A 14,056-nucleotide genomic window follows, 5' to 3' on the forward strand; every position below is an offset into this window, starting at 1 on the left:
GTCGAATATGGAATTCACTGCAGCCCTGTGGCGGGAAGGCTAGGGTTAGTGTAAGATATAAACAACCGAACATAAAAGTGTTCAACCAGCAAAACAAAATAGAGTTTGAAGCACACATTTTCAGGAGTTCTATATCTCATCATTATCTACCCACACACAAAAATAAAAAAATCCCAAGTGATCTGTGTGCACATAGTTTCCCAACACTGCCAGTTAACACCTACCATATGTTTTCTCAAAATTCTGCTCTCCTTTTGATGGGAAAAACCCATGGGGTTTGTTTATTTCATTGCTGGACTTTTGGAAAAAGATATTATTTAATGGTAATTTTGTGTTCATGCAAAATTATTAGTATACTTCATGTTCATTTCTGTTAAATACAGTTACCATGCTTTTTTTTTTTCTTTTTTTTTAATATTTTGTAATTTTTGGAAATTTTCTTAATATGGCACAGGAATTGGGAGTATCAGATACATGAGTGGTTATTAAATCTCACTCGCAAATGGTGTGAACCAAAGTCAGATTAAATGTAGAGCTGTTGCAGAAGATGTGATGAATGTGACAATGTGGAACCTGTTAGGCTGTGTGGTGAGGTACAGATCTATGCTGTTTGATGTTAAAGTGTCAGCTGACACAAACATTCTTGACGGTTTGGTGTTGCCTCTACCTGCGTAAACAGTGACAGATTCTCTTCCTCCTCCTCCCTTTCTCCCTCTACCTGTCATACTCTCTTCTCTCTCTCTCTTCCTCAATCCCCCTCTCTGCGTTCCCCCTGCCAGGGCGGGCTTTGTCCTGAAGAAGCCGCTCAACATGAACATGGTGAAGAGGATCATGGGACGGCCACGGCAGGAGGAGTGCAGCCCCCAGGACAACGCCCTGGGCCTGATGCACCTGCGTCGCCTGTTCTCCGAGCTCTGCCACCCGCCCCGTCACATGACCCAGAAGGAGCAGGAGGAGAAGCTGTACATGATGCTGCCCGTCTTCAACCGGGTGAGTGCCTGGGGTGACAGGCTGGTGACCGTGAGCGGCTGACCTCTCCCGCTCCAGTAAACAAACAAACCTGACCAAACCGGGTCCAGGCTGGAGGCAACTGTATGTGCTTATTTAATGCATGCATACCTGTTCACTGTCCTGAGTGGTAGCTGTCTTTGTCTGTAGCAGATGTGTGCTTCTGTTACTGTAAATGTCTCCTCAAGGGCACAGCAATTCCATTGAGCACCAGAAAATGAAATAAGACGGCATGGAAGTCTCCTAACTTTTTTATTCTCTGTTAATATTGACTTTTCTTTGTAAAGAATAAACACAACATAATTGGTTGGTTGTAAGAGGTTGTAAGAGGCTTGTATGCAGAACACTTAAGAGTTGAATTCTCCAATGAGGCACACCGGGTAGTGTGGGACGAGTCCTGAAGTGTAAGTGACAACTATCTTTTGATTTGTTTTAAAAGTATACATACGTCAACAAGCAATGGCATTAGCCTGTGTTCAGATACACTCCAGCTACCGATGAAACAAGGCATTTGTGTCTAGCTGGCAGTTTGATGATGCATGGGCTCAGACTGTGTACAAATGTCTGAACATATGTGCTAACTCATTTGGTTGTCTTTAACGGTGATTCATGTTGGAGGGAATAAGAACGTTACTCTTTGCTCATCTAAGCTGTTTCACTTGATAGGCAGTGAACCCCCACTGAGTACCCCATTTGCGTGGGAAGTAGTTATGTGATGCTGGACTGAAGGGTGAGACGTTTTAAAAGGCTGTTTAAAAACAGGCTGAGGCTGTTGCTTTGCAGAACATACTGTGCAGTGTGAGGCAGCCAATGTGCCATTTAGTCCAATTCAAGTTGAAATGTCTAAAGATGGTTGGAATGGAACATCCCAGGTGTCCTCCTTTGGAAGGATTGTGATCCCATGTCTCCCGCTTCCTCCCCACGTGGCAGGTTTTTGGGAATGCTCCGCCCAGTACGATGACTGAGAAGTTCTCTGACCTGCTGCAGTTCACCACCCAGGTGTCCCGGCTGATGGTGACCGAGATCCGACGAAGAGCCTCCAATAAATCAACAGGTGCACAGACTTCAGAAACAGTGTGTTGTGAACCCATGTCCTCCATGTTACTGGAGTATCTGAGAGCCTTGAGGGAGGAAGGATTCTGGAAATATCTTTGTTTCTTTATCCGCAAAGTCTGACGCTCTGCTTCTTTCAAATTTAATATACTCTGGTTTTGATCTCTGCATAGTTGCACTCTGAAAAGACTGGAATATTGAACATGTAAGCTCATATAGACTCACAGGCTGCAGCCTACATTCTTGGAAACATGTGCACTCTTGTCCCTTCATTCTATGCCCTTGGTGCATACCTTTGTTAAGGAATAAATACACATCCATGGCACATTCTCTCATATTTCAGCTGCAGGAAGCCTCCATGTGGTGGCCTTCATCTGGGGTGTATGATGTGACTTTCCTGTTTGTGCTTTCTCCCATGTGGCTGTAGACGCCAGCTGGGTGCCTTCTTAGAGCACCTTGCAAAGGTTTAGGAATCTAATGATGCCTTCTTTACTTCAAAACAAACTACATTAAAAAAAATATATACTTCACTGTGTGTACAAAGATGCAGTTCTAAAAACAGTTTTAAGTTTGTTGACTACTATTACGAAAATTATAACCTAACAATTTGAGCCAATTTGAGTACAGACAGGTGTTGGAAAACAGTTAATCTCATTTCATAATTGTGCCGCACAATTTGTATAAGTGTGTTTAGCTTTGAAGCAGTGTGAATGACAGTGTTTATTCAGCAGCAGTCCCATCACAGCCAGGGTATTCCGGTACATTCTGAAATATCAGTAGCAAACAGTAGAGCACTGTTCATAATTGCACAGCTGGTTTGTCCCTCTGCGTGTCATATAATATTGTAATAATGCAACCTGACATGAGTAGATTAGCTGTATCTGAGGTGTTTATTTGGTTTAATTTGGGGTGTGATTATTTCAGAGTCTCTGGAACATCACAGATTTGGCACTGCTGCGGAGTGCTCTACAGTACCCAAGTGTTCTCTCTTCAAAGAAAGTGCACTGTCGACAACATTTTTATTTTAATTACGGATGTTTGGGCTACTGCATTAAAGCACTTCCACACATCTTAGCGAGCAGGCTGAGGAAATTGAACATCTGTCTTTCCCCTTTCGCGTCTCACTGTGAATGATATCCTTGCTAAGAAAGAGGCTTGCTGTTTATTTGAAAAGTGTCAGCCAAATAACATGTAAGAATGCTAAAACGTTCATGTGCCCCAACCAAAACGGCAATATGCAAAGACCCACTCCCTGTCCATTCTCAACAGGCATGCAGGTGCGCATGTCCACCCCCTTTCACCCACCCACTAACATCATCTGACATTTACCTGCCATTTTGGTGTCCAAGTGGTATAATATGTCTGTGTGTGTATGTGCGTTGTTCCCACACAGAGGCTGCCAGTCGAGCCATTGTGCAGTTTCTGGAGGTGAACCAAAGTGAGGAAGCCAGCCGGGGCTGGATGCTGCTTACTACCATTAACCTGCTCGCTTCATCAGGACAGGTCTGTGATTGGAGGGCTGCGAAGGTGTGGGCGTGGCGGGACTGGTGTCATTCTTCATATCTGAGCAGGTTTTTTGCACTGCTGCTGTTGTGGATGACAAACCAGCTACACTTATTTCTCAAAACCAGTGGCAGTTTGAAATTCAAACCTTCACGTTCAAGCTGTTATGTCCAGGTTTTTAGTATTTATGTTTTAGAGAGGCGTGGTCCTTCATGGTTAAGCAACTTTAGCTGTGTCGTGCCGGGTTAAATTACATGACATCAATTGGTATTCTAAACTCAAGTTGCCAATGAGCAAAAGCTGCCCTGGTTCCCTCACCCCTACTGATGTCATGAGAACAACAGAGCCCTTTCTCACACTGTAAAAGGATGGCCTTCATGGGCTGTTTTCAGCACTCCCATTCCATTCATCCCTTCACAGGGTTTCCAGGTTCCTGTCAGGGAGCTGGCATGTAAGAGATATAAACTATCTCCCCTCTTCACCAGGAGTCAGAAGAGATTTCTGACAGCCCTTATATTGAGGATATTTCACCTTGCCCTTAACCCAACAAAGAGTTTGACCTTCAAGGGATATATGTTTCCCCAACACCAGTGAAATGAACAAACAAATGCTGTGTATGAAATTAAAATGCTTAAATCTATTCACTCCATCATGGTAACCCAGTGAAATCATAATAGTGTGCATACTGTAGCTATGGCTCAATGGTTGATTCAGTTTCGTTTTTTAATTATATTTTACTACATTGGTTAGTGTTTATGTTCAGTATCTTCATTTGCAGGTCTCTAGCTGGGTGAAGGCACTGTTAGCTTAAGTCTTAGCCTTGCAGGGGCATGCTGTGCTTTTTATGTTGTTGCCTGAAATCACTTATACCTGATTTTGGGTGTTGGTTAATAATGAGTCTCCTAATGCGGGCTAAACAATTACAGAATGATACAGGCTTTCTGTTGGGTGGTGGTTCCAATCTTTTTCTGCAGTCTATGGGGAAACATTCTATTATCTTATTTAAATATTTTCAGTAATTTTTTAACTTGAGAGGTGTATTTATTGTAAATGTTTCTTTTTGTGAAATAGGAAGGCCTTGTGTTTGTTCACTACTATTAACATTACTTATTTTGTTTATGTTTGGTGTGCCCTAACGTAAATAATGCAGTGCTTCCCGTGCATACTGACTTGCCATGACCCAGGTCTGACAGCATTTATCTTACAGCGCTGTCGTTTGCGGCAGTTTATGTTCTGTGAACAACTGCATAATCCGATCATTTGCATTAAGTTGAAACATCGGATATGCATCAGTCAGCTCAAGATAGTGCCTTATTTTTCCATTTGATACATTTGGTTGCGCACATGTGCGTTTAAATACGAGTTGTTTGTGCGATAAATTTATGCGGCTCATTTGCATGGATGAGCGTGTTGTGGGCTCTGGTTTTATTTACCCCACCACTGCAAGCAGATGAGCAGGTTGGATTCTGTTATTCTAGGCTCATTTGCTTTGGGACCCTGCTTCCATTATTTTTGTTTAATTACATTCACTGGAGCAGGTGTCAGCTGTTCAAATTTTGCTTAATCATTGCTGGTTATGTCTCACTTTACACACACCTGAGACCCGCTGCAACACAAATTTACATAAATGTCCGGCTATGTCTGGTGTGTAAATATACTCACTGTGTTTCTGTAACATCGGATGGGGAGAGTTAAAATGGAGTCTTTAGGCCCTGCTGGTTATGGACATGGTTTTGTAAAGCAAAGAGGACGTGGGAAATAGGAAGTGTTTTAAAGATCTTTCAGTCTGACAGTCAGTGGTCATTTTGAGTAGTTAACGCTTCCTGCATGTATGAGTTTTGCCTTTGTTTCTCTGCAGAAAACGGTGGACTGCATGACCACGATGTCAGTTCCCTCCACGCTGGTGAAGTGTCTGTACCTGTTCTTTGACCTGCCACTCGTTCCCGAAGTCCCGGGGGCAGCACAGACAGAGCTGCCCCTGGCCGACCGCCGAGCCCTGCTGCAGAAAGTATTTGTGCAGGTTCGACAATGTGAACAGCTTATGTCTCTCTCCATCTCTCTCTCTCTCTCTCTCTCTCTCTCTCTCTCTCTCTCTGTCTTTGTCTTGCTCCTTCTCACTCTAATTCTCTGTTTCTCTGGCTCTCTTTCTCTGTCTCACTCATTTGTTTTCTATCCCTCATTCTCTGTCACTATCTCTGTCTCTCTCTTGCTCTTTCTCTTGCTCTCTTTTTCACTCTTCCACTCTGCCTTTCTCCGTCTCTCTCACTCTCTGTATCTCTGTATCTCCCTCCCTCCCTCCCTCCCTGGGCTCCTGTGAGTGCATGCTCCAGTGCCAGTGTGAGGGCTGGGCTCTGAGCTCTGAGCTCTGAGCTCTGAGAGCTGAGAGCTGAGAGCTGAGGGGAAGCAGAAGGCACAGTGCTGTCACTGACTGACTCTGCACAGCCACAGCCTGTCGTACGCATGGCGGTCACGTACACATCATCTGATCCCACTGGCAATATCCGTCAGAGACCCCCGGATAACTACATAATAACACAGCCTGTTCAAATGGGCCTTGTGCTCATATGAATACGTTATTATTATATGCTATTGTGTTGCTTTTGCGTCTGATATATTATGTCACGCTAAATTATTTTGTTGTCTTACGCACTTCCATGCTCAGTATATTAAATGTGTATGGAGTTACAGTCAGGAGACCTGCCTGATGAAGTGTGCGTTGTGTGTATCAGATCCTGGTCAAGCTGTGCAGCTTTGTGTCCCCGGCTGAGGAGCTGGCCCAGAAGGACGACCTCCAGCTGCTGTTCAGTGCCATCACCTCCTGGTGCCCCCCCCACAACCTGCCCTGGAGGAAGAGCGCCGGGGAGGTGCTGATGACCATCTCCCGCCATGGGCTCAGTGTCAACGTGGTCAAGTACATCCATGGTGCGTGTGCGTGTGTGTGTGTGTGTGTGTGTGTGTGTACGTGTGCGTGTGCGTGTGGAGAACGGGGAGGTGCTGATGACCATCTCCCGCCATGGGCTCAGTGTCAACGTGGTCAAGTACATCCATGGTGCGTGTGTGTGTGTGTGCGTGTGTCTGTGTGTGCGTGTGTCTGTGTGTGTGTCTGTGTCTGTGTCTGTGTCTGTGTCTGTGTCTGTGTCTGTGTGCGTGTGCGTGTGGAGAACGGGGAGGTGCTGATGACCATCTCCCGCCATGGGCTCAGTGTCACGTGGTCAAGTACATCCATGGTGTGTGTCTGTGTCTGTGTGTGTGTGCGTGCGTGTGTGTGTGCGTGTGGAGAATGGGGAGGTACTGATGACCATCTTCCGCCATGGGCTGAGTGTCAACTTGGTCAAGTACATCCATGGTGCGTCTGTCTGTGTGCGTGCGCGCGTGTGCGCGCGTGTGCGCGCGTGTGCGCGCGTGCGTGTTTGTGTGTGCATGGTGTGCTGGGAGCTTGGGGATTCTGTATGCCTCTGCTGCGACACTTTGTGTTCTTACCCAAGCCGTATGACTTATTATGATTCCATTCTTGTTTTACGTTAATGACGCCAGAGAACTGTGGAGAATCTATGAAAGTGGCAATTTATAAGCATATTACATTTCCATTCATTCAAATGTGCTTTGCTTGTATCGTTGGGGAAAGTTGGGGAGGAGTTTTCAGTGTAAGCGCAGAAGTGCAGGTCCTGTGTATTTTCAGTCCTAGTGACATGAGAGCTGAGATTCAGTTGGGATGAAATCTGAGGTTAGTGTTGGTGGGGAACACATAGTAGGAAACATAGTTAAAAATAGAGGATATGTGATTTGGGAAGGTCAAGCAAGGTAGACCTCATTGGGAACTAAGGATAAATCCAGGGCTATGGAACAAATAGTGTTTTTCTGGACTGGATATACATGTAAAATGGCTACCGAAGAGAGTGGAAGAACTGGCCCCTAGGTTCAAGCTCTGTTAAGTTTAACGGTCTGAAAATATTTGACCTGAAAATGTCATACATACTGAAGTACTGAAGCTTGCGCATGGTTGAATCAGTTAGTCATTGCAGTATTTTTGCTTCCTGAAGACAGCATTCAAAACAACTGGCTCCATAGAGTACTGTACCACACTTATCTCAGTTGTTCATTCTGCCTCAAACATTTTATTATTGTGTAGTGCTGAATAATAACCTCCCTTTTTTATCAAATACAGGTTTCTCAAGTCTGAGACAGTTTTCTATAGAAGTAAAGCAAAGCAGGCCGTATAAGTCAATGTCCTTGGAAATGACAAATATGATTATGTGTTTTACCATTAGCTTCTGTATAATACTGAAATTATACAACACCCTCAAGACCGTTTTTTTTCCTTACAAGTTAACTTTGTATGAATTTCATGGAAGCCTAAGTTTGTAGATTCATCAATATTAAGATTAAAAATTGTTCTTCGAATGTTGGCAGCTGCTGCTGCAGTAAAGAAAGTTTATGTACTATGTATACACCGTATTATTGCCTGTTCATACCTGTACAGTATTGGTCCATGCACAGATCTGTTATTAACACAATAACAGGCTGCAGGTAGCCTAAACTGAGAAACGTTGCAGAAACTGAAACTGTTGCAATGATGAAATCCAATTAAAAAAAAATCCTTAGGCTATATTTTTACAAGCACAAGCACACTTGACCTGGGTCTGGGGATTTTTGTAGTGTACTACAATTAAACCAATTAAACAAAAATTGAATTCATTATCTCCTTAAGTACAGTATACAATCTTAAACTAGCAGCAGTCTATATTCCCATGTTTTTGTATCTTTCTGTACAATGGAGAACATTGAACTGTGCAACCAATATGAAATGTACAACCAATAAAATACTTTAAGCATGAAAAAGGCAAACCAACAAACCAGGAGCAAGGCGTAGTGCCAGACAGGTCATGAAAACAAATTCTCACTGATGCCAGCCTCTAATTTCCAGCTGTGGTAGTGAGATGTAGCCCTTAATGAGATGCAGTGCTGGATTAATCCTGAGGCTTTGGTTTAATTGCATATGCCCTCAAAGATTGTAAGTGCATTTCACTGAATCCCCCCTGTGGGTCTTTGTGTTGGATCTGTAAATCTTTTAATTTGAGCATATGATAATTAATCACTGTTTGATGCCAGCCTCATAGACCTGTGTTTTCCCCTCAGAGAAAGAGTGTCTGTCCACCTGCATCCAGAACATGCAGCAGTCAGATGACCTCTCACCCCTGGAGATCGTGGAGATGTTTGCTGGTCTTTCCTGCTTCCTGAAGGATTCCAGTGATGTGTCCCAGACCCTCCTGGATGACTTCCGCATCTGCCAGGGGTATACATTCCTCTGTGACCTAATGCTGAGGTAAGCTTCGGCATCAGACTAAGACTATGACTAAGACCACACGTGGAAAAACAAACAAGGGCTTGCGGAATTCTTAATATAATGACTGCTCTAGATTATGAGTTTAATTTGAGTTTTATTTGGAAGTGTAGTCCTTTGAAACATGTAAAAACAATTTGGATGATTATTATTATTGATTTTCTGAACAGGTGCCCTGTTCTATGCTTTTATATATTTAGGATACACGCACCTGACAGTAACCTGATCCTTTTTTAATTTCAGGTTAGAACAGGCCAAAGAGGACGATTCCAAAGATGCTCTGAAGGACCTGGTTAACCTGGTGACGTCTCTCACCACGTACGGAGTGAGCGAGCTGAAGCCTGCTGGTCTCACCACTGGAGCGCCCTTCCTCCTGCCTGGCTTCGTGGTGCCGCAGCCGTCCTGCAAAGGTGAGTTCAGTGTCCAGTTCAGGAGACCTGCAGTTATGTCTTTAATGTGTCATGCCACTGATTGACATTGTTTCTTTCAGCCTGGCACACCTTCCAACACGCCCCTTGTGATCTTCTAGACCGATTTGTTATTATTTTATTATGCATTAGTGGAAAGTACATTACTTTTGAGTTTACGTCTCATTTCATGACATTTAGATATGCTTTACTGCTTGACTAGCATAACATAGTGCCTCAGCAGGCATACGTTGGCTTAAAGAGCTTTGCTGCGTATGAACAATTGTATGAAGAATTGTGTGTTTCCCATGAGCACGAGTGCAAACAGATTTGTGATTTGTTCATCTCGGGTGTAGGAGTTCAGTACTCATAGTAGGAGTCATACCACTGCTGAGGCCACTTATGTTTCATGTTGCATTGTCTGGCCTCATGTTTGGTTCCTGTTTTTGGTTTAATTAAAGGAAAAGTAACAATACTCTACTTCTTCATGAGAATTATTTTTCTCAGAGACCTGATGAAGGCCCATGATTACTGAAACGTCTGTTTTTATGTCTTGAACACTTTCAAACTATTTTTGGTTTTCATGTTTTTGCTTTCCCTCGCATATCACTTGGATAGATGTGAGAACTGATTAAAAGCCATTTCACAGGAAAATTTCAGTGTTGTTGTTCGAGGATGTAGGGCATATTTCTGGGGCTTTTTATTTATTCTCTGAAGCCAAAAGCATGTTCCATTTAGCATGAACAATAAACAGTTCCAGTTGCTTCCTGGGTATTAGTTTCCTGTTTCATACGGTTTTTTTTACATCATACAGTATGTATGCCTTTTTATCTCCAACACATGGGTGCAGTGTCAACGTTTTACAACTAAAGATACATTTTGAGCGAAAGAAGAAAAGTTCCGCAATTTGACTAGTTGGTTTTCAAAGGATTTACTGTTTTACCATCAGGCTCACTGCCATCATCTAGTGCCCAGTATTGAGCTGTGCAGCAACACGACTGTAGGCTAGTACAGAAAATAACATTTTCAGTTAAACAGTTAAATAAAAAATAAAAATGTTTCTTATCTTTCTTAGTAAAGAAAATAGCTTATAATTGACTTTGAATTCATGAATATATTGTGAACATGTTCTCTTTGTGACATTCACCTCCATGTGACATTCAGCAGAGCGAGCTGAGCTGGGTGAATAGTTGAGGATTTGTTGAGAAGGATTGTGGCAGAGGTTCCACTGAAGCTCCGCTCACACCTGTCCCCCCCAGCTGCAGTGCTCCTGCGTCACTCCTGTCTTATCTGTTCCCCCTCCTCCGTCTCACTCTGTCACAGCGGAGAATCACTGAGCAAGCTGCCACGTTCAGATCTTCTCTTATCACCGCGCAGGACAGAACAGCACATTGCGGTCCTACCCCCGAGGAAGTTATGAACGGGGAGGGCACCGGGGAAAGATAGCCCTTTGATTTTTGTAGAATAGAGAATGTGTCAGTTTGGAACAATGCCTGTGCTTGCGCCTGTAGGGATTGAACATTTACGAATCTGCTGCTTTGCAATTTACTGCTTCAAGCACCAGATTACCTCTGGTCACAGCAGGTGCTTCCCAAGTCCGGGAAATTAAGTAAAGCTATGAGGGTCTTTGGCGCTTTCCCCTGCATTTGTGATCATCAGACCTGGGTCATAGTAATTGTTTTGTATTCAAATACTTTTCTATGCTGTACTGAGCTTGTCTGTCTTTTTCTTTTTTTTTTTTTAACTGATGAAATGCTCTCAAAAAGTACAAACCCCACCTTCTGATCCTCTTGGTTGGCGCCAATTGCGCACACAGGTCAATTGCGCCAAGCACGGTCAATCCAGCACAGAAAAGTATTTCAATCCAACAGTTACGTATTTGACCCAGGTCAGTCAGGTTGTGAGTCAGTGAGGTGTGCTCTGCTGAGGGTGCTTGATGGATTCATGTTCATTTCTGCTGCTTTTCCTGTTCGCCCCCAGGTCACACGGTGAGGAACATCCACGCCTTCTCCGTACTCCAGAACGCCTTCCTAAAAGCCAAAAGCAGCCGCCTCACCGGCATCATCCTGGACGCCATCGCCAACATCTACATCGCCGACAACGCCAACTACTTCATCCTGGAGGCCCAGAACACGCTCTCGCAGTTCGGCGAGAAGATCTCCCGGCTGCCCGAGGCCCAGGTCAAGTACTTTGAGCTGCTGGAGTTTGTGGTGTTCAGCCTGAACTACGTCCCCTGTAAGGAGCTGTTCAGCGTGAGCGTGCTGCTGAAGGCCAGCTCCTCGTACCAGTGCAGCATTACGGCTACACGCACCCTGCTCAAATTCAGCCGCCACGACTCCATCTTCAGTGAGGTCTTCCGTGAGGTGGGCCTGCTGGAGGTCCTGGTCAACCTGCTACACAAGTACGCCGCCCTGATGAAGGACCCCACCCAGGCCCACAACGAGCACGGTGAGGGGGCCTGGCCTGGTTCCGCCCTGCGGATAAAAGTGTCTGCTAAATAACGTGCTATGCACTGTAAATGTAATGAGTACGTCCTGCTTACATAACTAAAGTTCACAAGGGTTCTGTTGTGTTGTTGGCTGCACACAGAAACGCATGTATTAGTGACTGTAGGTTTGATTTTATTTTTATAACTTTGGGTTCTGTGTTACCTCCCATTAATTGTGGTGCTAACAGTTTCTGCCTCAGAATTGTGTCTTGTAAAGGAATCGCATGTGTCAAGGTCTCTGGTGCATAGCGCAGTGGACTCTCTGGCCCTACACAAATCTCCCTGCCCAGCTGGGTGTTCGGTGCCCACCATTTTACTTTCCACACTGTGGCCCTTACAAAGCTGGGTCCTCAATGCTTGTTATGTCCAGAAAAACAACTTTTCTGGTGCGTTTATTCATTTTACAGTGTGCTCATTATGAAACTGCTCTGACTTAATGGGCTGGTTTCAAACTGTGCAGTATTTTAAACTCTCTCGATAATGACATTTAATTATGTGATTATCTGATGAAAGGGATTTGCTTATGCTAAAGACCTAATGATATGTAAATTGCTCTAACAATTTACGTTGTATAGCGTATTTGAAGTTTTGGTATAAGATGGGCTTTAATAAAACAATTTCGAGTTGAATGGGCTTATCTGTAAAAACATTGTTAGGTTTCCTGCCTAAGGCTATTGATCCTAACTTCATAAATAAATTGCACATGTCATTATGAAGTTGCGTGATGAACTGTGTTCATTATGTGCGCAGAGACGGGTGTGTATTTTGAGGATGGTCATTGATTGGTGGTTTGCCTCCTCTGTGTCAGGCGAGGCGAAGAACAACAGTGTGGCGGAGGAGCAGAAGCAGCTGGCCTGGCTGGTGATGGAAACGCTCACCGTTCTGCTCCAGGGGTCCAACACCAACGCCGGTGCGTGCTCACTGCCCCACTCCCCGCCCCACTCCCCGCCTCCGTCAGCCCTCCTCACCCATTCATCCTCCCTCAACTCCCTGCACTCACTTTCAGATGTAATCCATTGATAGATCATGTTATCTGCCCCTGCCTCTTTTGTTTGGAGAATGAAGATGTATGCACGTTTCAGTGTGAAGGAAGACGCAGGAGACGGGTTTGTTCAAATGATGGATGACTCGGTAAGAGAGGGGCTTATGCAAATAGCAACTTGTGACCGGTGGTGTAAATGCTGACAAGCTGCCGGGAACAGCAGGGCTCTGCCCCGTGTTCTCTTTACCTTGGGTGAAGGCCAGGCCAGCTGGACCTCTGTTACTCTGGGGAGGAGAAAACAGGGAACTGGGTCTGTTCGCTTGGGATTGAAAGAGGCATGGCTGCCTTGTTTGGGCTGTTACTTTCCTGTTCGCAGGCTCTCGGAGTTCATGTCAGGTTATTGAGGTTACCTCAGCAAACCCGACTTTGAAGTCCCTGACCGGCTCTACAAGGTATTAAAAAGTAAATAAGTATTATAAATTATTCACCGTATTCACAGCGACGTCAGAAAGTGTTGGCTTCCCTTCTTAGTTGAGATTATGTTGTCTAATTTAGGGTGCACTGGAATGTTTAAACCTGGGTGTTAAGTGGCAGTAATTACAATATTGATTGAGTCAGTTCTCTGGAAGGAAGCACAGGGCTTTTTATGCAAGCAGCATCCTGGACCTTAATCACTGAGTCTGCACTGACTGACTGACTGATTGGCTCAGTTAAATTTGTGTCCATGAAAGTGCTCTGACTGATGGGTACTGATGTTATCATATGAGTTACAAATGATCCGTGCTACGCACTCTTTAAATTTCCGCACTAGAATGATATGAGTGTATATTTGAAAATCAGTTTAGTCAAATAGTTTGCCTTATATGTTGGTATTGTTGGAAAATGTAACCATGCTAGCATGAATGCAAGTTACGAATACATCTTTGGCAGTTGCTTGAAAGCTTAACAAAGTTGATGTTTATTCTGCCTGTGATCCATGTGAATCAATTGAAAAGCTCATTATTACTGCTTCTTTGTCGTGGCTTCAATGAATAAAGATTTGGTTTGTTTCGGAGTTTAGTTGAACTCTGAGTCAGTTTTGCAAGTAAGTTTCCCTACTTGTGGGAAGAGTGCACTTTTGGAGCAGACTAATTTAACAAAAAGTTATTATTATAAGTGGGTGGAGGTGAACATTCATCCTTAGTACTTTCTTCAAATTAGTTTCAACAGCTGTATTTTGGTATAGGTCGTGGTACCTTTAACTTGGTACCACCCACACAATGCTAAACCAAACG

General features: G+C 44.1%; 1 protein-coding gene across 1 annotated transcript in view; it reads left to right on the forward strand.

Moving 5' to 3' along the window:
- The first annotated feature begins 786 nt into the window (after positions 1-786).
- Positions 787-14,056, forward strand: part of LOC133141977 (WD repeat and FYVE domain-containing protein 3-like) — a 55,707-nt gene continuing 42,437 nt past the window's right edge. Inside the window, exons 1-9 of the mRNA XM_061262859.1 lie at positions 787-990; positions 1,939-2,062; positions 3,455-3,564; positions 5,423-5,584; positions 6,294-6,486; positions 8,701-8,887; positions 9,149-9,315; positions 11,293-11,760; positions 12,609-12,710. Coding sequence (XP_061118843.1) covers positions 811-990; positions 1,939-2,062; positions 3,455-3,564; positions 5,423-5,584; positions 6,294-6,486; positions 8,701-8,887; positions 9,149-9,315; positions 11,293-11,760; positions 12,609-12,710 — 1,693 coding nt within the window. The 5' untranslated portion in view covers positions 787-810. The remainder of the gene's footprint in view (positions 991-1,938; positions 2,063-3,454; positions 3,565-5,422; positions 5,585-6,293; positions 6,487-8,700; positions 8,888-9,148; positions 9,316-11,292; positions 11,761-12,608; positions 12,711-14,056) is intronic.

This window comes from Conger conger, chromosome 12 (assembly GCF_963514075.1).
Source record: "Conger conger chromosome 12, fConCon1.1, whole genome shotgun sequence".
Taxonomy (NCBI): domain Eukaryota; kingdom Metazoa; phylum Chordata; class Actinopteri; order Anguilliformes; family Congridae; genus Conger; species Conger conger.